At 43.5% G+C, this 24,433-nt stretch overlaps 1 protein-coding gene across 10 annotated transcripts in view; it reads left to right on the top strand.

Moving 5' to 3' along the window:
* CDC14B (cell division cycle 14B) overlaps positions 1-24,433 on the top strand; it is a 120,745-nt gene that overhangs the window by 29,895 nt on the left and 66,417 nt on the right. For 3 of the 10 annotated variants that reach the window (XM_030798999.1, XM_003260528.4, XM_030798923.1), the window contains exon 1: positions 23,985-24,237. The exons of 6 other annotated variants lie outside the window; for them this stretch is intronic. In XM_030798999.1, coding sequence (XP_030654859.1) covers positions 24,189-24,237 — 49 coding nt within the window. In that variant the 5' untranslated portion in view covers positions 23,985-24,188. Of the gene's footprint in view, positions 1-23,984; positions 24,238-24,433 lie in introns of those variants that run through there. One more of the 10 variants, XM_030799057.1, reaches the window with a different exon arrangement.

Consider the following 24,433-nt stretch of genomic DNA (forward strand, 5'->3'; position numbering starts at 1 on the left):
TAAAAGCTCAGTGTTACATCTATTTCTATTTGCAGACTAATCTTAATATTCTATTTGTGTAGCTATTCTTTCCTGAATTACATTAGGCTCCTGAAGATCAAGAGTCCAGATTTCAAAGAATATTTTACTTGTACCTTAAGCAAATAAGTGCATACACCTGACAAATGCAAAGGTTACTTTTAGGAATGGAATGGAAATATGAAATTAGAATTGTTTAGGAAAATTTAGGCTGTGTGATTAAGCATAAACAGAATGCTTGCATATTCATTCAAGTTAAACAAAAAACCAAATATACGTACTAGGTGTATTTTTTTTTTTTTTTTTTTTTTTGAGACGGAGTCTCACTTTGTTGCCCAGGCTGGAGTGCAATGGCACAATCTCAGCTCACTGCAGCTTCCACCTCCCAGGTTCAAACAGTTCTCCTGCCTCCGCCTTCCAAGTAGCTGGGATTACAGGTGCATGCCACCATGCCCAACTAATTTTTTTTGTATTTTAGTAGAGATAGGGTTTCACTGTGTTGCCCAGGCTGGTCTTGAACTCCTGAGCTCAGGCAATCTACCAGCCTCGGCCTCCCAAAGTGCTAGGATTACAGGCATGAGCCACTGCGCCCGGCCACCAGGGTACTTTTAATCAAAATGTTTAATACTTTATGAATTTGGTATTTTGTCTATGATAACTATCCAAATGATACTACGAAATTTAAATCTACTTCGTAGTTACAAGCTAAACATCACTGTTATAAAATAGATAATAAATATAATTCAGTATTGACATTAAAATTCCCAGATTTTTACTGACTTCTTCTAAAATCGCCCTTTTCATGTAAGAAAAGGCAGTGTTTTAAAAACTACAAATTTGGCTGGGTGCAGTGGCTCACGTCTGTGATCCCAACATTTTGGGACGATCACTTGAGCCCAGGAGTCCAAGACTAGTCTGGTTAACATAGCAAGACCTTGTCTTAGCCAAAAATACAAAACTTAGCTGGGTGTGGTGGTGTGTCCCTGTGGTCCCAGCAACTTGGGAGGCTCAGGCGGGAGAATAGCTTGAGCCCAGGAGGTGGAGGCTGCAGTGAGCCTTGATTATGCCACTGCGCTCCAGCCTGGGCGACAGATGAGCCCTATCGCAAAAACAACAAGAAAAGCCCTATAAATTTAAGTACGTTTCCTATTCTGGATAAAACTAACTCAAAATTTTAATGTCAATTTGGGAAACTTAGTGAGCTTTTTGCCCTCAACATTAAAGTATAAGCAAATTTCTCTTAAAATCCTTTGGCTTCTAGTGGAGCTGCTGACAGGCTATGCGCTGCAGTGGGCTGCTGCAGAGAGCTGAATGTTACTGCTGTGGAAATGTGTTGTAAAAGCCAGCTTATAAGTAAAAGCAGCACACTCCTTTGCTGAAAGCCCTGCGTGGGTTAATAGGGGGCTTCCAGTGAATAGCCCACTCCCTCTCCTGCGTTTCCACACAGTTCTGCTGCTTCCTGCCCCCTCCCCTGGACCCCCAGAGTGTTTCTTCTGTAGTATTGCAGCCCTCACAAGAAGCAAAGCTTTGAAGCGAATTGAACCTTTCTATGATGTGGGTTTCAGGGTTTTTTTGGTTTTCCTTTCTGGAATAGAAAAAAAAATTAAATCTTGAAAGCCGTATCGTATAAAGTAGGCAGTCTGGAAGTCACTTACCTGAGCCACTTTATTATTTTTCCGTAGGCTTTCCTTGAATAATAATGAGAAATTGTGGGGGTAGGGCAGGGAGTTGGCTCCCTTTAAAAAAATTGCTCTGAGGCAATTGTTGATATATGTGCCCCTTCGTATTTGTTGATTTGGAATACATTGGCTACATATGTTCATATATCACCCTGTCGTCACATGCCCTGTGCAGGCTACTTACTCTTCCTTGGTGCCGCCTCTCCCATTCGTCAAATGAGGGTGCTAAGACCTATGTCATCACACTGGTGAAAGGTGAAGGAGATCACATGTGTAAAGTGCCTAGACTAAGATGTACTCCATGGAGCCCTACCTCTGTGTACATATTCACTTGTTTATGAAACAGGCATTAGCTGAGTGCCTGGTGTGAACTCAGCAGTGCAGGGCCAAGTGTATCTGCCCAGGGGTGCTATGATGCCTGGTGCTGGGATCAAGGCTCTTGGCAGCAAAGGCCCCCAAGGCAGAAGGAACACTATTTGCTCCTTGCTTCTGTGGAGGCCTTTTGTCTGTCAAGATCCCCCTTGTCAGAGGCTACAGATCAGAAACTGATAGGTTTATTTCCTCCGTCTGTGCTGTCCATTGTAGTGACCACTACCCACATGTGGCAGTGGCTCCTGTACTGGACAGAGCAGATAGAGACTTTCCCCTTCTTGCAGAAAGTTCTTTTGGATGGTGGTGTTTTAGGTGGTGAGAGAGATTGGCCTAGTCACTGTTTTCTCTCTCTCTTTTTTTTTTTTTTTTTTTTTTGAGACAGGGTCTCACTCTGTTGCCTAGGCTCGAGTGCAGTGGTGCAATCTCGTCTCACTGCAGCCACCGCTTCCTGGGTTCAAGCGATTGTCCTGCCTCGGCCTCCTGAGTAGCTGGGATTACAGGCACGCACCAACACGCCCAGTTAATTTTTGTATTTTTAGTAGAGACAGGGTTACGCCGTGTTGGCCAGGCTGGTCTCGAAATCCTGACCTCAAGTGATCTGCCCACCTCGGCCTCCCAAAGTGCGGGATTACAGGCGTGAGCCACCGTGCCTGGCCTGTTTTCTCATTTTAAATCCAGTTCATGTTTTTTTAAAGTAATGGGGTTGATAGAATATAGAGAATGGCAGATAATCTATTAAAGCTAATTTAGGCCCTATTTCCATGAATTTTCCTTTGTGACAATTTTAGGACTTGAAGAGCTACCTTTTAAAATTTTTTAAATATGGACTGGGCATGGTGGCTCACACCTGTAATCCCAGCACTTTGGAAGGCTTAGGCCAGAAGATTGCTTGAGCCCATCCTGGGCAACATGGCAAGACCCCATCTCTACAAAAAAATTTTAAAATTAGCTGAGTGTGGTGGTGCACACCTGTGGTCCCAGCTACTCAGAAGGCTGAGGTGGGAGGATCGCCTGAGCCCAGGAGGTCAAGGCTGCAGTGAGTTGTGATTACACTACTGCACTACAGCCTGGGTGACAGAGTGAGACCCTGTCTATAAAATAAAGTTGTTTAAGTAAACGTCTTTTGCAGACTGAAGAAGGATACAAATACTATTTCAAGAATCTTTGAAAGAATTTTTCTACCTAACCACATTTATCTTTTCTGGTAGGTCTTTTAAAGTTGCAATGTCATTTACTGTCAACAGTCTATAACAGATACTAAGGTCAAGATAATTCTCAATTATATTCTTTACAGAATACTTCACTAATTCTGTAGCCTTTTCATGGATCTGTATCAGTTAAGAGTTTTTGGGTGGCCTTCCCTCCTCCCACCCCAGCTTTTAAAAAAATCAAGTGTCATTTGCATACAGTAAAATGCATGGATTTATGTGTAGTTTGAATTTTAGCAAATGAACAACTACGCTAAAGTTCCCTGGGTCTTTCCTGTCATCCCCCTACCCCGAGCATCTGCTGTCTGATTTCTGTCACTATAGATTAGTTTTACCTGCTCTTGAACTTGATGCATATGGAATCATAAAACATAAACTCTTGTGTCTGTCTCCGTTTGCTGAGCATAGCATTTCAGGGACGCATCGTGTTCTGTGTATTAGTACTTCATTCCTTTGTTACTGCTGAGCGGTGTTCCCTTGTATGAATATATGCAGTCTGTCCATTGTCTTATTGTTGTACATTTGGGTTGCTTTCAGTTTTTAGCTTTTATAAAGCTGCTACAAATACTCATCTGCAAATCTTTTTGTAGACACACATACTAATTTGCCTTGGGTATATACTAAGGAGTAGAATGTCTGGGTCATAGGGAAAGCCTGAGTAACTTTGTAAGAAACTGCTCAATTTTGCCAGTGTCTACATACCATTTTACATTCCCATTAGCAATGTATGAATTCTAATTGTGCTACGTCTTCTCCAACAATTGGTGTTGTCATTTCTAATTTTAGCCATTTTAATGGGTGTGAAGTGGTATTTCATTGTGGTTTTAATTTGCATTTCCCTGATACTGAATGCTTTTTTCATGGGCTTATAGGCCATTCCTATATCTGCTTTTGTGAAATGTATTCAAAACTTTTGCCCTGGTTCCCATTTTTAAAACTTTAATATGTACCTTACAATGAGAACACAGGGACACAGGGAGGGAAACATCACCCACTGGGGCCTGTCTGGGGGTTGGGGGGCAAAGGGAGGGAAAGCATAAGGACATACCTAATGCATGCGGGGCTTAAAACCTAGATGACGGGTTGATGGGTGCAGCAAACCACCATGCCACATGTATACACGTTCTGCACATATATCCCAGAACTTAAAAAAAAAAAAGTGCCTTAATCCCTTCTACACCATTTTCTTTAGAAAAAAAAAACAACAGTGCAATTGGCATGACAATGCTTTTTAAATCTCTCTGAGAAGTTGTTTTCTAAAGAAAGAATTACTTATTAATGTCGAGTGGCCTAGAATTGTGAATGTCCTAAATAATGTTAGGAAGGATTTGAAATATCATTGGAGATAAAATATTATGAATAATTTTGCTTCTGATAAGGCAATTATATAGTCAAAATACTCATTAAAGTAAGTCTTGGCCAGGCGTGGTGGCTCATGCTTGTAATCCCAGCACTTTGGGAGGCCAAGGCAGGTGGATCACCTGAGGTCAGGAGTTCGAGACCAGCCTGACCAACATGGTGATACCCTGCCTCTACTAAAAAGACAAAAAATTAGCCAGGCATTGTGGAACGCACCTGTAATCCCAGCTACTTGGGAGGCTGAGGCAGGAGAATTGCTTGAACCTGGGAGGCAGAGGTTGCAGTGAGCCAAGATCGTGCCACTGCACTACAGCCCGGGCGACAAAGCGGGACTCCATCACAAAAACTAAATAATAAAATAAAGTCTGGTTTTTTTTTTTTTTTTTTGAGACGGAGTCTCTCTCTGTCACCCAGGCTGGAGTGCAGTGGCGCGATCTCGGCTCACTGCAAGCTCCGCCTCCCGGGTTCACGCCATTCTCCTGCCTCAGCCTCTCCGAGTAGCTGGGACTACAGGCGCCCGCCACCACGTCCAGCTAATTTTTTTGTATTTTTAGTAGAGACGGGGTTTCACCATGGTCTTGATCTCCTGAACTTGTGATCCGCCTGCCTCGGCCTCCCAAAGTGCTGGGATTACAAGTGTGAGCCACCGCGCCTGGCCAATAAAGTCTGTTTTATTCATTGCCAAGAAATTTGAAATGATATAGACACTTATCTTTTTTCCCCTTTGAAATGCTTATTTAGACGGAAAAATTAGAATGTAACCTATCAGAGTTCTTGGCTTATCCTAGAAGAATATCTGTCTGCTGAAAGCGAATGCTTTCTTCCTCTGTGCCTTCTCTTCTCTGGGTCAGGAGTCTGACTTTCTTGACTATGATCCAAATGTTTTAGGGCATGTTAGTGATACCATATGTAATCTAATTCTTTGTACCATACTGCTGGAAACTGACCTGAGCCAATCTGGTCGTGCACACCCCTTAGGACTTTTTGATAGGTTACAGTCACAACCAAAAAGCCTTGAGGTAGATGGAGTTTAGCTGCTCCCCAACAACACTGCTACCAAGTTATAATAAATGCTAGTAGCCTCAGATGAAAAAGTCTGCCACTCAACAGTCGTTCATTCAATGCATATTTATTAGCAAGCAGGCACAAAACAGATGATTCATCCTGTCATGAGAGCTTAGCTCTTGCATTTTGTAGGTACTCTGACCCCTTTTATGAAAAGCTTGCTTGAAGCACGGGTATAGGGTTTGTCATGCTTACAGTTCCAGTCAATCAGAAATCCTCACAACCGCCGGGCGCGGTGGCTCACGCCTGTAATCCCAGCACTTTGGGAGGCCGAGGCGGGCGGATCACAAGGTCAGGAGATGGAGACCATCCTGGCTAACACGCTGAAACCCCGTCTCTACCAAAAATACAAAAAATTAGCTGGGCATGGTGGCAGGCGCCTGTAGTCCCAAGCTACTCGGGAGGCTGAGGCAGGAGAATGGTGTGAACCCGGGAGGCGGAGCTTGCAGTGAGCTGAAATCGCGCCACTGCACTCCAGCCTAGGCGACAGAGCAAGACTCTGTCTCAAAAAAAAATAAAAAATAAGAAATCCTCACAACCAGACCAGGCCCTGTGGCCCACGCTTGTAGTCCCAGCACTTTGGGAGGCCGAGGTGGGCAGATGACTTGAGGTCGGGATTTCCAGACCAGCCTGGCCAATATGTGAAACCTGGTCTCTACTAAAAATACAAAAACTAGCCAGGCGTGGTGATGCGCACCTGTAGTCCCAGCTACTCTTGAGACTGAGGCAGGAGAATCGCTTGAACCCGGAAGGTGGAGGTTGCAGTAAGCTGAGATCACACCACTGCACTCCAGCCTGGGCAACAGAGTGAGACTCAGTCTCAAAAAATAATAATAATAATAATAAATAAATACAACCAGTAGCTGGAGGGTGGCACCGGTTTACACATCCAGACTGAAGTCTCAAACACTATCCCTGAAGAGCAGTCTCGTTAGATTCCTCTTATCTGTTCATGCACATGTGGGCTGTATCCGTAAAATATTTTAGACAAATCTGCATATGTGGACAGTCACTAATTTCACCAATGAGGGCCCATTTCTAACAGGGATTATTCTGATGAACATGCCACTAATTTTACCAATAAAAATATTTTTGATGCCCAGTATTTGAATTATAAATTTTCCAGAGGTATGCGTAACAGAAGAGCTACTGTATTATTTCTGGAATGTGACTCCCTGCTTTAATAATGGCCATCCATCTCTGGAGTGTGAGTTTCTGATTAGAGCAACTGCCGCCAGATCTGCCTGATCGGCTCCCTGGTGTAGCTTAAACCAATCATATGTGTTTTATCCTTGTCTCTGCAGTTAAAGTAAATTAACAACCCAGGCCCATTATATAAAATTAGTAAGAGGAATTCATCTGGATAGTCCATTCTCTCTCCTGATCAATTTAATTAGTAAATCTGGTAAAAGTCTCAGATGAGAGTTTAATTATACAGCATCCAGTGACACAGGAAACTAAGGTCTTGAACTCTAATTTTGCTTTTGTGTGGTTTGAAATGTTTGTTCCTCGGTGCCATAAAGAAATAGCACTTGAATATAAATTTAATTTGTTTAGTAAGGCCATTTTTACTTCCTGCAGAAAGGGTACACTCACCAGCAGTTTTGCCACGAAAGTACACCAAACAAAGGAGACAGGGTCATTTATGACCTGACGCGTCCACCCTACTGCTGTGTCCAGTTTCCATTGGCTGGAACCATACCTTACATTCTGTATTTGTCCCGATTGGCTAGCAACTTAGAACTGTTTAAAAGAGGCAGAGGTAGAGTGGAACAAAGGAAGGAGGAAGTAACTTGTGAAATGCTGAGAAAGGTAAAAACACTTTTAAATAAGGAAGAGGAACAAGCTATGACCTAATGCTTGCTTGGACCAGTATAAGCATGCCAGGGCAAATATTTAGGCTATATTGTGGGAGCTAAGAACATAAAGTATATTGATTTTTTTATTATGGCTAGCAGATATTTAAGAATGTTAGCATAGGTTTTTGGATAAATTTTGCTTCTAAGAGAAGTTACTATTTATTCCTAATTGGACTGGGAGGAAAGTCTTTGAAGAGGAACCTCTACTTTACTTTTTACAGTGTCACATTGACAGACAGCATGTGGGATGGGGGCTGGAGAGGTTTTTTCCAGTGACTTAAGTTTCAGGGCCCTTTGTCGTAAAACGGGGAGAAGCAGAGAGCTAGCTGATGGAGCCGCCCCTCGGTTCTCACCATGAAGCGCACTGGGAGTCAGCTTTGTGTCTCCAGCCCAGGGCTGCAGGGGATAAACTAGGATAAGGAAGGATGATGATGAAAGGCAACTGGCTGGAGTTGTTATCGAATCTTTCCATTTCAGAGCGCTAGCTACCGATGCTGTATTTAACCTTATATCTGTGCTAGGGAGGGTGGATCTTGTCCTGGCAGGAAATAGCTGTTGTTAGACCACATTGAACAGGGATGCAGAGGACACCAAGGTTGAGGGGGACATAACTGTGAAAGATGAAAGGCTTCCTCCTCATCCTTCCCTCACTCCCCAGAGGAATACATTTTCACTTATGAACTAATACCAACACGTTCAAACCCACATAATACTCAAAAAGTAAATACTTCCTTCCCTGCCCCCAAATCCTTGGTAACCACTGTAACTCTTTACAGTGGCCATCTCCTTGGTAACCACTGTAACTCTTTGGTGGGGGCATTTTTCTGTTGTCTTTCTGTTTATTTTTTAATTAATTAAATTTTTTTAGAGACGAGGTCTCTATCGCCCAGGCTGGAGTGCAGCACTGCAATCATAACACGCTGTGGCCTCAACCTCCTGGACTCAAGTGATCCTCCTGCCTCAGCCTCCCAAGTAGTGGGACTATAGGCATGAGCCACTGTGTCTGGCCCTCTGTTTATCTTTATTTTAGAATATTATTTATTTTCTTCTTTGTACTTCAGTGGATACAAATCTGTTAATTTTTTTTTTCTTTTTTGAGACGGAGTCTCCCTCTTGTTGCCCAGGCTGGAGTGCAGTGGTGCAATCTTGGCTCACCTCAACCTCCACCTCCTGGGTTCAAGCAATTCTCCTGCCTCAGCCTCCTGAGTAGCTGGGATTACAAGCGTGCACCACCATGCCTGGCTAATTTTTGTATTTTTAGTAGAGACGGGGTTTCACTATGTTGGTCAGGTTGGTCTTGAACTCTGGTCAGGTTGGTCTTGAACTCCGGACCTTGTGATCCACCCGCCTCTGCCTCCCAAAGTGCTGGGATGACAGGCATGAGCCACCATGTCGAGCTTAAATCTGTTTATTTTTACACATATAAATTTACCTTAGAAATAAGGCTTAGTTTTGATTTATTCTGTTTACATATATCATGCAATTAGGTTTTTTAAATACTTAGTTGATCTTTGTATGAATGTGGAAATATTACATATTGATCTACGTTATTAACTTTAAGTGATAGTATAACTGCCATGGTTTAATTATTCCCCTATTAATGACAGTTATTTCCATTTAGTCTTACTGCAGACACTGCTATAGTGAACACCTGTCAGTTGCTTCTTAGTACTCCTATGCCAGTATTTCTCTCAGGTCAATTTCAAGAGAGGGATTGGCTGGGTTACCAGTTACAGGCATAACAGATGCTGCCAGATTGCTCTCCAGAACGCCCCCATCAACTTACAATCTCACCTTCTTTGTATAAAAGTAGCAGTCTAGCCGGGTGCAGTGGCTCGCGCCTGTAATCCCAGCACTTTCGGAGGTCAAGGTGGGCGGATTACCTGAGGTGGGGAATTTGAGACAAGCCTGATCAACATGGAGAAACACCATCTCTACTAAAAATACAAAATTAGCCGGGCGTGGTGGTGCATGCCTGAAATCCCAGCTACTCGGGAGGCTGAGGCAGGAGAATCGCTTGAACCTGGGAGGCGGAGGTTGCAGTGAGCTGAGATTGGGCCATTGCACTCCAACCTGGGCAAAAAAGAAAAAAGCGAAACTCTGTCTCAAAAAGAAGAAAAAAAAAAGTAGCACTCTCCCCACAACCTTTCCCTAGGATTGCTATCAGTATTTTAATTTTCTTCCAACTGGATGGCATGAAATAAAATTTCATTATTTTGTAATTTTTTCTAATTACTAATTAGGCCAAATATGTCATATGGTTTTTGGTCATCTGTATTTATTTTTCTGGTTTGCCTTTTTAATATATGATTATTTTCATTGGACTGTGTGTAATTTTAAGATTCTTATAGCAATAGTTTTTTATTTATATATAGTCCTTGTTATATAAGCTACAAATAGTTTCTCCTAGTCAATTGCTTTAAAAAAAAAAAACTTTTAGAGTTACAGAAATGTTATAAAAATAGTAGAGCGTTCCTGTGTCTGCCTCATGCAGTTTCACTTTTCTCTAGTGTTGTCATCTGTCTTCGTCATCTAGGGCTGCTGTGACAGAATGCGCCATGCATAGTCTGCGTGGCGTAGACAACAGAAATGTATTTTGTTAGAATTCTGGAGCTTAGGAAGTCCAAGAACAAGGAGCCAGCAGGGTTGGCTTCTGCTGAGGCCTCTGTCCTTGGCTTGCAGACTGCCGCCTTCTCCCTGTACCTCCACATGACCTTTCCTCTGTGCATTCAGAGGGAGAGAGTGCTCTGGTATCTCCCTTTTTTTTTTTTTTGAGATGGAGTCTTGCTCTGTCACCCAGGCTGGAGTGCATTGCGCGATTTCGGCTCACTGCAAGCTCCGCCTCCCGGGTTCAGGCCATTCTCCTGCCTCAGCCTCCCGAGTAGCTGGGACTACAGGTGCCCGCCACCATGCCAGCTAATTTTTTGTGTTTTTAGTAGAGACGGGGTTTCACTGTGTTAGCCAGGATGGTCTCAATCTCCTGACCTTGTGATCTACCCGCCTCGGCTTCCCAAAGTGCTGGGATTACAGGCGTGAGCCACTGCACCCGGCCTGTATCTCTCTTCTTATAAAGATATCAGTACCAGCTGTATGACCTCATTTAACCTTGATTTCTTCCTTAAAGGCCCTATTCCCAGTAGTCACATTGGGGGTCAAGGCTTCAACATGAAGATTTTTAGGGACACAATTCAGTCCATAACATCATCTTACATTACTGTGGCACTTTAAGAAACCAACACTGGGCTGGGCACGGTGGCTTATGCCTGTAATCCCAGCACTTTGGGAGGCCAAGGCTGGAGGATCACCTGAAGTCAAGAGAGTTCGAGACCAGCCTGGCCAACATGGTGAAACCCTGTCTCTACGAAAAATAGAAAAATTAGCCGGGCATGGTGGCGCATGCCTGTAATCCCAGCTACTTGGGAGGCTGAGGCAGGAGAATCACTGGAACCAGGAGGCAGAGGTTGCAGTGAGCCAAGATCGCGCCATTGCACTCCAGCCTGGGCAACAGAGTGAGACTCCGTCTAAAAAAAAAAAGAAACCAATACTGATGTGTTATTATTAAGTATACTGTAGACTTTATTGGGATTTCACCAGCTTTCCCATTAGCCTTTCTCTATTCTGAAATTCAATCCACATTGCATTTAGTTGTCATCTGCCTAGTCACCTAAGGTCTGTGAAAGTTTCTCAGTCTTTCCTTGTTTTTCATGATCTTGACAGTTTTGAGGAGAACGGGTGAGCTATTTTGTAGAATGTGCCTCAAATTGGGTATGTCTGCTTGTTTTCCTCATGACTAGACTGGATTTTTGGCATGAATACCACAGAAGGTGAAGTGCCCTTCTATCACATCTTGTCAGAGGTACATGAAATCCACACGACATCACGGGTTAGTCACAAGCATTTGGTTAAAATAGTGTTTGCTAAGTTTCTCTTCTGTAAAGTTACTGTTTTTCCGTTTCCATACTGTAGTCTTTGAAACAAGTCATCTAAGTCCAGTCCACACTCAAAGGGGACTAAGGAGGGATTAAGCATCACTTCTTGGAGAGAAGTAGCTACATGTATATAATTTGGAATTGTTCTATGAAGAAGATTTGTCTCCTCTCCATTTACTTACTCAATCACTTATTTATGTCAGTATGGATTCATACATATTACTTTACACTTTAGATTAAAATCCAATATTATATACTTATGTTGTTGCTCAAATTGTTCTTTCTTTGACTGTTGGAGTTTTTCAGGTTGGCTCCAGTATCACACTCTTCTCCCACCCCCTTTTCTTAAAAGATATTTTTATACTGTGTTCTATAAATTTATCAGTCTTTTTTCTTAATAGCTTTTGCATTTTGTGTCTAAGTCTTAAACTGTGTGTCAGTTAGGATGGGCTAGGCTATGTTATGATGACAACCCCAAAGTCTTAGTGGCATGTAACAAGCAAATTTTTTTTGCTCATGACACATGTCCATCACTAGTTAGGTAAGAACTATTACTCTTGCAAACCAGGCTGGTGGAGCACGGTTACTTCATATGTAACTTTTTACTGAGCATAATGTAAATGAAGTCATATTTATTTTATAATACATATACGTAGATATCTGTAATATGTGATACATACGCACACAGAAATGTGCACAGCTTTATAAACAGCTTGTGAACATCCTGGGTAAGTAACTAACAGATGGATGGAGAAACAGAACATCACCATAGGCCTGGTGCGATGGCTTACACTTGTCATCTCAGCACTTTGTGGGTCCGAGGCAGGAGGAGTCTTGAGCCCAGGAGTTCAAGACCAGCCTGGGCAATACAGGGAGACTTATATCTCCTCAAAAATACAAAAATTAACCAGGTGTGGTGGCATGCATGCCTGTAGTCCCAGCTACTCAGGAGGCTGAGGTGGGAGGATCCCTTGAGCCCAGGGGTTCAAGACCAGCCTGGGCAACATAGTGAAACGCCACCTCTACAAAAAATACAAAAATTAGCCAGGTGTGGTGGTACGTGCCTGTGGTTCCAGCTACTTGGGAGGTTGAGATGAGAGGATTGCTTGAGCCTGGGAGGCAGAGGTTGCAGTGAACTGTGATTGCATCACTGCCCTCCAGTCTAGGTGACAGAGGTAGGCTCTGTCTCAAAAACAAAAGTATCATCACACCTCAGGAACCACCCTCTGTGTCATTTCCTGGTGACCACCCCCTTCGAGGATAAACACTACCCTGATTTGTATTGCCATGGATTTGTCTGGTTTTGAAATCTACATTAATGGAATCATGCTGTATTTACTCTTTTTTTCTTCCAGCTTCTTTCACTAAATGTTTGTGAGCATTGTTTGTGATGTGTGTGGCTGTAGCTCAGGCACTCTCATTGCCATATAATATTCCATTGTAAGGAAGTACCCATTTGGGCTGTTTTCAGTGTTTTCCTATTATAAATAATGATTCTATGAGCTTTTAAAAAATACCTTTCTTGGTGAACATGTGTATGAATTTCTGTTGTATGTAAATCTAGAACTGGAATTACTAAGTCAGAAGATGTGCTATGTTTATTTTTTGTATGTAAATACTGTCAGCTTTCTAAAATGGTTGTACTGCCGCTGTAATCTTAAATGCTGCAGGATAGAGGGAGAGTTCTGTGGGGTCTTGCACCATGGATTAGTGGTCTGGCCTGGGAGTGGCATTCTCTCCTCTGTTCACTTAACCACAAAGCAGTCAGCACAAGCAGTCCCACCGTGGCCTGGGATGTGGAGATCCAGAACTGTTATGTTCAACTTTTTAATCCAGGAATAATTAATATTTTTTTGTAAATGCTGTGATAGAGGGAGACATTTTTAGGCAAATCATTTTCTTCAGATTTTTGTTTAACTACATTCCATAGATTTAAATAAGAATTCTTACTGACATTAAAGTAATTTGTGTTGAATTTTCTTTTAATGTCCCATTATTGCAAGTTATTTAGAAATGGGTTTTAAGTGTTTCCATATTGATAGATTGATAGATTTTTGATGATCTTTTCATCAAAACTGTTTTTTTTTTTGAGATGGAGTCTCGCTCTGTCACCCAGGCTGGAGTGCAGTGGTGCAATCTCTGCTCACTGCAACTTACACCTCCCAGGTTCAAGCAATTCTTCTGCCTCAGCCTCCCAAGAAACTAGGATTACAGCCACATGCCACCATGCCGGCTAATTTTGTATTTTTAGTAGAGACGGGGTTTTACCATGTTGGCCAGGCTGGTCTCGAACTCCTGACCTCTAGTGATCCACCCACCTCGGCCTCCCAAAGCGTTGGGATTACGAGCGTGAGCCACTGTGCCCCGCCAAAACATTTCTTTTATTATATTGTAGTCATTGAACATGGTCTATGTGTATGGTTTCTGCTTTCCAGAATTTGTTGAGATCTCCTTGTGACCTAACACATGACAACTGAATACCCTATTTGAAAAGTTTTTGTGTTCTATATTGAAAACAGTTCTGTCTACTGGGTCATGCCACTAATTCCTTATTTCATTTTTTGAAGTGTGTTTAGTCTTCTATGATTATGGATATACTAATTAATCCTATTTTCACTTGTTTTTGCTTGATAGATTTAAAATCTGTTATGTGTGATGGTTATAATTTTTTGGTAAATTATATCTTTTTTTTTTTTTTTGAGATGGAGTCTCACTTTGTCGCCCTGGCTGGAGTACAGTGGCTTGATCTCAGCTCACTGCAGTCTCTGCGTCCCAGGTTCAAGCAATTCTCCTGCCTCAGCCTCCTGAGTATCTGGGATTACAGTTACCCCCCGCCACCATGCCCAGCTAATTTTTGTATTTTTAGTAGAGAAGGGGCTTTGCGATGTTGGCCAGGCTGGTCTCAAATTCCTGACCTCAAGTGATCCACCTGCCTCAGCCTCCCAAAGTGCTGGGATTACAGGCATGAGCCACCACGCCCAGTGATTATATATCTTTAAACATTAAACACCTTTGTCTTTTAAATGCTTTTTATTGTGAATTCTTTTTTTTTTTTTTTTTTTTTTTTTGAGATGGAGTTTTTGCTCTGTTGCACAGGCTGGAGTGCAGTGGCACGGTCTCGGCTCACTGCAACCTCCGCCTCCTGGGTTCAAGCAATTCTTCTGCCTCAACCCCCCAAGTAGCTGGGATTACAGGTGCCCACAACCATGCCCAGCTTAATTTTCTTGTTTTTAGTATTTAGACGAGGTTTCACCATGTTGGCCAGGCTGGTCTCAAACTCTTGACCTCAGGTGATCCACCCGCCTCAGCCTCCCAAAGTGCTGGGATTACAGGCGTGAGCCGCCGAGCCCGGCCTGTGAATTCTGTTTTATCTAATGTTAATATTGCTGCTTTGTTTTTTCTTAGCAACTGCATAGCATACCTTTGTCTATCCTTTCATTTCAGTTTTTTCTGTAAGGCTTTGTTTTTATTGTCTTTATTAAACATATAGCTTGAGGACTTTTTGGGGTTTTTTGGTTTGTTTTTGGTAGAGATGGTATCTCACTTTCTTGTCCAGGTTGGTCTTGAACTCCTGGATTCCGGGGATCCTCTTTCCTCAGCCTCCCAAAATGCTGGGATTATGTGAGCCCAGCCTAGCTTGAATTTTTTAAATTCATTTTGAAAATCTTGTCTTTTAACAGGTGAATTTTTTTTGCATTTTAAAATTATAACTCATATGTTTGGACTTATTCCCACCATCTTATTCTGTTTTGTTTGCCGTTATATTTCTTCTTGCTATTGGGCGGCTTGCTCAATTTTCTTAGTTTCATTTTCTCTCTTACTGTAGTGATTTGGAAAGTATGAAAACTTATATAGTTCTTCTAGTGCCTCCCTTAAAAAAAAAAAAACTTACAAAGTATTTCAGAGATACAAATGAGTATGGAGACTAACAATGTTGGGGGAGATGTCCAGGGCTTCTGTAGATAAGATTACTTTTTTCTACCTTAGTTCCAGACCAGCTGATTGAGAAACACAGGAGTCAAACAGACAAAGATTAAAATTACCAGGCTTGGTTTATCTGTGTGGGCATTTAGATCTGAAGGCAACTGGAATTACTTGCGCAAGCAGTCACTGGCACATCGGACAACAAGGACAGATTCCAGACAGTGCGTCTGCAAACGGATAGAGACTTCGACACCCCGGATCCACGGGTGATTGTGTAGAATAGTGCCTCCTCCACCCTCTTATCTGCCGAGGAACATGTAGCACCGGCAAGAAATAAACATCCGTTGTAAATCACATCACTAAGATTTCAGGGTTATTTGTTGTCACAGCTTATTCTGATGAATAAACTCAATTCATCACAGGGTATAGAGTGAACCAGAACCATCCTAACTGTAGGTTCGGTCAGTCTGAAAAAGAGGAGCAGAAAGGATAGTTAGGCTTCTTCATCTTGTGCATTTCTTTCTTTTTTTTTTTTTTTTTGAGACAGAGTCTCGCTGTCGCCCAGGCTGGAGTGCAATGGCGCGATCTCCGCTCACTGCAGGCTCCGCCCCCCGGGGTTCACGCCATTCTCCTGCCTCAGCCTCCGGAGTAGCTGGGACTACAGGAGCCCGTCACCTCGCCCTGCTAATTTTTTGTATTTTTAGTAGAGACGGGGTTTCACTGTGTTAGCCAGGATGGTCTCGATCTCCTGACCTCGTGATCCGCCCGCCTCGGCCTCCCAAAGTACTGGGATTACAGGCGTGAGCCACCGCACCCGGCCCATCTTGCGCATTTCTTATCTCACTCTCTGCTCACGTATTTATTGGGGTGTTAGCTTTTTTCTCTTTGATGTATGGTGCTTTGTAAATTCTAAATACTGACACTTTATTGGTTTTATACATTGTCTCTATCTTCTCCTAGTCTGTGAGTTATCTTTTTAAATTTTGTTTCTGGGCTCCTGTGTTAAACAGAAACATTAAATCTTTTTTTTTTTTGCGAGACGGAGTTTCGCTCTTGTTGCCCAGGCTGGCGTGCAATGGCGCGATCTCGGGTCCCAGCTAATTTTTGTATCGAAACACTAAATCTTTATGTAATCAAGTTTCTCAATCTTTTGCTTTACAGTTTGGGTCTTTTTTGTTTTGAGTAAAAAAGAAATCCATTCCTGTTTCACTAATATGAGTTATTTTCCCATATATTCTTATAAAACTTTTAAAGCTTTTCTTCTTATATCTAGGTTTTAAATCCACTTATTTTTTTGCCTGTGGTGGGTAGTGGTGTATGGTATGGGTAGTGGTGTATGGTATGAGATAGGGATCAAATTTCTTCCCTCCCCTACACCCAACAACATGGACAACCAGTTGTCCCACGTGTATTGAATATTCTTCTCCCATTGATTTGTAATGCCCCTAATGTCATATGAGATGTTTCCATTTATATGTGGCTCTCATCTTTGCCTGTTATATCTGTGCCAATAGTACACTGTGCCAATACTGCCTAAATTCTTGTAAGTTTTAATATATGATAGAACAAGAGCCCCCTTCTTGTTCTTTTTTTTTTTTTGAGACGGAGTCTCACTCTGTCGCCCAGCCTGGAGTGCAGTGGCGCGATCTTGGCTTACTGCCAGCTCCACCTCCCGGGTTCACGCCATTCTCCTGCCTCAGCCTCCCGGGTAGCTGGGGCTACAGGTGCCCGCCACCACGCCCAGCTAAGTTTTTGTGTTTTTAGTAGAGATAGGGTTTCACTGTGTTAGCCAGGATGGTCTCCATCTCCTGACCTCGTGATCCGCCCACCTCGGCCTCCCAAAGTGCTGGGATTACAGGTGTGAACCACCGCAGCCGGCCTTCTTGTTTTTTTTTTCAAAATGTTTTTCGTTCTTCTTGGCCCTGTGATCTTCCGGATTAATTTACATGTATTAACATGTCACATTTCATGTAGTTTGTTACATGTAACGTAAATTTATTACATTTAATTCATGCATTAGCATGCAATTTACATGTATTAGCACGTCAGGTTTCATGTAGTTTATTACATGTAACATGTACATTTATTACATTTAATTCCTTTATTAGCGTGTAATTTACATGTATTAACATGTCAGGTTTTATGAAAAGACCTGTTGAGATTTTGATTAGAATTGCATTTCTTTTGAGGGAAATTACTATCTTTATGATATTAAGTCTTCCTGTTGATAAACCTGCTTTATTTCTCCATTTATCCATAAGGGATATGCACATCTTTTTTTTCTATTACATTTCATAATTGCTTATTACAAGTAGATAGAAAAGCTATTGGTTTTTGTGTATTAATCTTCTGTATCCAGAAACATTGCAAAACTTTATTATTTATTTGAGTAGCTTATCTGCCGATTCTCATCTGTATTTTTTTTTTGTTTTGAGACAGTCTTACTTTGTCACCCAGGCTGGAGTTCAGTGGCATGATCTGGGCTCACGGCAACCTCTGCTTGCCAGGTTCAAGCGATTCTCCTGCCTCAGCCTCCCAAGTAGCTGGGATTACAGGCGCAGGCCACCCACACCCAGCTAATTTTTTTGTATTTTTAGTAGAGATACGGTTTCACCATTTTGGTAGGGCTGGTCTTGAACTCCTGACCTCAGGTGATCCACCCACCTCGGCCTCCCAAAGTGCTGGGATTACAGGCATAAGCCACCACGCCCGGCTTCTTGTCTGTATTTTTTAGGTAGACAGTCGTCTGCAAATAAGAACAGTTTTGATTCTTCCTTTCCAGTTTTCTCTGATTTCCTTTCTGTATCTTGATATCAGCTAGCACTTCCACTTATTACATTGTTAAAAAGAGGTAATGATAGTAGAAATCTTTTCTTGCTTTTTATTTTATAGGGATGCTTCCAAAGTTAAGGCATAAAGTGTGATATTGGCTGTTGGAACAATCTTTATCAGCTTAAGGAAGTTCTCTTTTAGCTCCATTGTGCAAAGACTTAATTGGAAATGAGTGTTGATTTTAATGACTTCCTTTTCTGTTTTTAATGAGATAATCATGTGACTTTTTCCTGTAATCTGTTCATGTTGATAGGCTTTTTTATGTTGAATAAGATTAATTTTCTTTTCATATGCTATTGACCATTTGTATTTCTTTTCTGAATTGAGTGTTCATAGCCTTTCTAGATTTGTTATCTCTTAGGTTGTGTTAGGGAAAAACTCAAACTGTTTTTCCTCTGCTGTCACATCAACACAGCAATTATCAACACAAAAGACCTCTGTAATATGTGTGGATTTCTGTGGCAGACACCAGTTGGGTATCCTCCCATTCAATTCTGACACCATCTACCTGGAGATAGCAGGTTGAGGGCTAAGTCCCCAAGACCACCCCCTCCTTCCCACAAGTCACAAGTCTGGGCCTCAGCAACTTCTGACTGACTGGCTTCAAGTTGGGGTTCCCGGGATCCCCTGTTTGGGTTCAATTAATTTGCTGGAGGAATCAGGGAAACTCACTTACTAGTTTATTATGAAGGCTATTTTTAAGGATACAGATAAACAGCCACAGGAAGAGATGCGCAGGGTGAGGTCTGGAAGGGTCCCAAGTGCAGGAGCTTCTGACCCCGTGGAGTCGGGGTGCACCACCCTCCGCGCATGTGGATGAGTTCTCACTCACCGTCCTGTCAGCCTTCATGGTTCAGCTCTCCAGAAGCCCTCTGAACCCTGTCCTTTGGGCCTCTAGTGGAGATTTCGTTGCTTGTCTGTGATTGAATGATGGACAAATGTGTTGAAATATGATTGGACAAAAAGGGTATAATCTACACCCAGCAAGGCCTGTCTGTTCAGATTCTTCCAGCCTCTCTGGGCAGCATTCCTTCCTCCAGGGTATGGGGTGGGATGCTTTGTGGAATGAGGGTCTTACAGCTCACAATCATATTAGAGCCCTGCCTTGGTCTGGGGAAAGGAGAGCAGGAAAAGATCAGAGAGATTCTGTTTCCCAAGGCCGGCTTTCTGGGGTCCACAGTGCCCAGCATATAACAAGATGTAACAAAACTTATGGGAGTTGGGAGCTAGGAACTGTGGATGAAAACCAATAGGTATATAATTATAATATCACAGATTGTGATATTGCTTTGGAGAGACATTTTATCTGTTGTGATAATTAACTTTTATTATAGGTGTTTTAGCCCAAGTCTCTCCTAGTTTTTCCCTTTGTGACTTGTTTTTTGTCACACTTTAAAATTCTGTGTGTTAAATTATAAAATTATTCATTATAGCCCAGGCGAGGTGGCTCACCCCTGTAATCCCAAAACTCTGGGAGGCCGAGGTGGGCGGATCATGAGGTCAGGAGGTTGAGACCATCCTGGCCAACATGATGAAACCCCGTCTGTACTAAAAATACAAAAATTAGCCAGGTGTGGTGGTGCACACCTGTAGTCCCAGCTACTCGGGAGGCTGAGGCAGGAGAATTGCTTGAACCCAGGAAGCAGAGGTTGCAGTGAGCTGAGATCACACCACTGCACTCGAGCCTGGCAACAGAGCAAGACTCCGTCTCAAAAAAAAAAAAAAAAAATTCATTATAATTTTATAGTTATCTGACAGCTTTTTCAAAATTATTTCATCTGTGATGTGTTTTATAAATATGTGATATTAGTATCTCATTTTTTTCATATATGTAAACACCTGGCCTATATTGGATAAGGCCTTCTTTGTTGCTGAATTGAAATAGTTTTCTTGTAAGTGTTCATATATGTCTGGGTCCAGATTGTACATTGCTGTGCTAAAATGCTATTGTTTTAATTACTGTTGACTTATATTTGGGCAAGTCTTTGAGGCTGGGACTTAATCTTATGCTTCAGATCCAATAGCCTGTGTTCAAATCCCAATTCTGCCACTTCCCAGCAAGCCTTGTGACCTTGTGCAGGTTAGTCACTCCACCTCCGTAGGGCTAGTTGACCCTGGTAGTACTAACCTCACAGGGTATAATGAGCTGAATACAATATGCAGCACTAAACTCTCCATCATCATTGTTGGTTATCATTGTCATTTGAGTGGGTAATGCTGCTGCCGCTTCTTTGTTAATCAGTATTTTCATGAACATTTCTTCCTCTGCTCCCCGTGTTCTTTCCTTCCCTCAAAAAACAAGTGGCTAATACAGATGACAGCCTGAAGTCTATGGTCCTATCTCTGAGGGACAATCTGTGTTCAGGTGGAGCCTGTTCTCTCCTGCTCCCTAGCATGTAAAATCTCCTTTCTGCCTGTCTGTGGTGAACTCAGCAGAGGTTGACTTCCCCCAGCTGTAGGGAAGCTGTCCATTTCTCCATTGGCTCTGCCAGGACCTGTGAAGGTCGTCCACCCAGTTCAAGGGGGAAATACAAAGTGGAGAAAGCCCACTGTGTCTCTAGGTCCAAATAGGGCTCTTCAAATCTTTCCTGTTAACAAGCACATACTACATTATAATTCCCACCGACTCCTACATATTTCTCTGTTTTATGGTTAGTTATCCCCAAATACCTATAGCTGTTATCCAGGAAAATGTTTTTCATTTCAAATTTAACAGGTATTTGCTAAAGGAAGAGGTAGTCAACCTGGAGGCCCAAAAGTCAAATCAGACCTACAGACAAATTAGGCCCAAGGATGGATTTTTTTTTTTTTTTTTTTTTTTTTTTTTGAGACGGAGTCTCGCTCTGTCGCCCAGGCTGGAGTGCAGTGGCGCGATCTCGGCTCACTGCAAGCTCCGCCTCCCGGGTTCACGCCATTCTCCTGCCTCAGCCTCCTGAGCAGCTGGGAATACAGGCGCCCGCCACCACGCCCGGCTAATATTTTGTATTTTTAGTAGAGACGGGGTTTCACTGTGTTAGCCAGGATGGTCTCAATCTCCTAACCTCGTGATCCACCCGCCTCGGCCTCCCAAAGTGCTGGGATTACAGGCGTGAGCCACTGTGCCCGGCGGCCCAAGGATGGATTTTAAATATTTTTATTAACATTTTTAAATCATGAGATTTTGTTTCCTTCTCCTGTATCATGTTACTCAAAGAAGCAGGAGTGATGATGTGGTACGACAGGGATGTATAGGCAAAAAGATGACTGCCGCTTTCTGTTTCTGACAACAGAAACATCAGTGGGGGGCGGGATACATGGATTTTTAACAGGATTATATAGTTAATCGTCAAGCCTTAAGCAAAACTTTGTAAAGAGACCTGTTTCCGCCCGGCACGGTGGCTCATGCCTATAATACTTTGGGAGGCCGAGGCGGTGGATCACTTGAGGTCAGGAGTTTGACATCTCTACAAAAAATTAGCTGGGAGTGGTGTCATGCGACTGTAATTCCAGCTACTTGGGAGGCTGAGGCAGGAGAATCGCTTGAGCCTGGGAGGTGGAGGTTGCAGTGAGCCAAGACTGCACCACTGCGCTCCAGCTTGGGCGACAGAGAGAGACTCCATCAAAAAGAAAAAAAAAAGAGCCCTATTTCTGGTTCCAGGTTCCTAATAAATGGCCCTCAACCCAGCACCATAGTCTCTGTAGTACTTTATTGGTGTGTTACTCTAACAATAAAATATTGGCATTATGTAGAGATAATTGCACATCAGAAATCAGTGATTTCCCCCCACCTGTAAATATAAAATACTCCTTAGGGAATTGAACTTAAGGTTTGGGCTGGGAGGGAAAATTTCTTCCCATTTCCATCTAGCTACTTGTCTAGTTTAAATTGGGTTTTTTGAAAGAAACTGGAATTTCAAGAGATAGGTAGAAACCAAAACATGTTACTAACCGTTCCCTTGTTTAAATGCATACAAAGGATATTTTCCAGGTTGCCTCATACTGTGCTCATTATATGCTTCCTATCTTGATCAAGAGTCAGCTTTGGAAAAACACTGTTAGCCTGCAAGTTGACTTTTTAAAAGCGGTGTAATTTTGAATAGGTAATACATGGTACAGTGCAAAAGCTGTAAAAAGGCATAAATCTCTCTTATTCCCTATTTCTAGACACCGACTTTGAAGGCATTGATAACGTTTCTTGTGGCTGCTTCCAGAGACTTGCTACCCACGATTTCATCCACAATCGTATACATGTGTATATAGGATTTAAACTCACACATAGAAGTGGTAGTGCTTAACAGTCCATCTTGGCTATCTTTAGTTTTCAGTTTTCTTTTTTTTTCTTTTGAGATGGAATTTCGTTCTTCTTGCCCAGGCTGGAGTGCAAAGGTGTGATCTTGGCTCACTGCAACCTCCACCTCCCAGGTTCAAACGATTCTCCTGTCTCAGCCTCCCAAGTAGCTGGGATTACAGGCGTCGCCACCACGACTGGCTAATTTTTTGTGTTTTTAGTAGAGGCAGGGTTTCACCATGTTGGCCAGGCTAGTCTCGAACTCCTGACCTCAGATGATCTATCCGCCTCGGCCTCCCAAAATGCTCTGATTACAGGCGTGAGCCGCCACATCTGGCTAGTTTTCAGTTTTCAGTCTTAAACATTTCTCCCAAACATCCCATTTGTTGGCTCCATGGAGGTGGCCCAGTTTATATTCCCACCCACAGGCGATGTATGTGAGTGCCCTCAACCTCCCGACACACCGCAGCACCTTATCCAACTCTCTTGAGTTTTGCCAGTCTGAGGAAAAAATAGTACCTCATAGTGCAATGTTTTTGTGGGTACAAGTAGGTTTATATATTTATGGGGTACATGAGATGTTTTGATACAGGCAGGCAATGCGCAATAATCACATCATGGAGAATGGGGTATCCATCCCCTCAAGCATTTATCCTTTGTGTTACAGACACTCTGGTTGTACTCTTTTAGTTATTTGTAAATGTACAATTAAGCTATTGTGGACTGTAGTCACCCACACCCTGTTGTGCTGTGAAATAATCTTATTCATTTGTACTATTTTTTTGTGCCCATTACCCCCACACTACCTTTCCCAGCCTCCGATAACCATCCTTCTACTCTCTATCGCTACAATAATTTTAAATGGTTGTTTAAAAAGGGTGTCAACATTTTTGTTTTTAAACCATCCCAAACCGTCCCTTCAAAGGAATGCATGACCAGAGGGTTGCCTTTAAATCTTGCACAATTAAAAGAAAAATGTTTTCTCTGAGGCAGCTGATCGCAGGAAATCTTGCACGATTTGGAAGATGCCCGTTTTCCATAAGACCCGGCCCTGCGGGGGCACTTGGCGGGTCGTGGCGGAGCGAGGGTGCGCTGGGCCCTGCTCCTGGAGGGCGTACTGCAGGGGCCTGGGCCTGGCGCGGCTGCAGCACCTCCTGGCGGCAGGAGTGCGGCGGCGGAGGCGGCAGGAGGCCCCCGCCCCGGCTGCCATCACCCTCGGGTCTGTCCCTGGCCTGGGGCCGAGCCCTTTTGCGTGAAGTCCTTTAATCGCTAAGGAGCTTTCCCAGACGCTTCCCTCTGCAGGCCCGCTGGCCTCTGACGCACGTCCCCTCTGCGGAGCGTTTGGGTACTGGAAGAGCTCTGGTTGGCACAGGCCGCCCCGCATTCCCAGCTGGGGAAGGAAGGCAGGCGGCGAGGCGGGGGGAAAGAAAGCGGGAGGTGGGGCGGGGTGCTGTCCATCCCCACGGCCTCGTCGCGCTGTTTCCAGGAGTTGGGGACTTCCGGGGTTGCGCTGTCGCGTCCGGCCGTTGGGCCGCCGTGGGGTGTCGCTGCGCCCGCTGCCCCGCGCGGCCCTTTAAACTTTGTTTTTTAAACTTCGGGGGTGTGGTCGCGGCGTCTGCCCTCCCGGGCGGCTGGCAGCCCTTGCTTCTGCCCCGCCTTCCAGATGCTTTGGAGTCATGAGCCGGGAGGGCGCGGGGGCAGCTCTGGTGGCCGAGGTGATCAAAGGTGAGCCGGGAGGGCGGGGGCTTCCCCCGGGGGCTCCGGCACCCGCTCTGGGACAGGGCGGGCGGTGCTGGTTGGGAGGTGCTCCTAGTCTGGGCCCCGGCCGCCCTTGTCTCTTGCGTGTGGGTGGCCTCAGCACTTGTACCCCAGGCCCTGGGCTTCAGCGCCCATGTGCGGCTGTGACCCTTGCATGCCTGCA

The sequence above is a fragment of the Nomascus leucogenys genome, chromosome 1a, assembly GCF_006542625.1.
Source record: "Nomascus leucogenys isolate Asia chromosome 1a, Asia_NLE_v1, whole genome shotgun sequence".
In the NCBI taxonomy this organism is placed as follows: Eukaryota; Metazoa; Chordata; class Mammalia; order Primates; family Hylobatidae; genus Nomascus; species Nomascus leucogenys.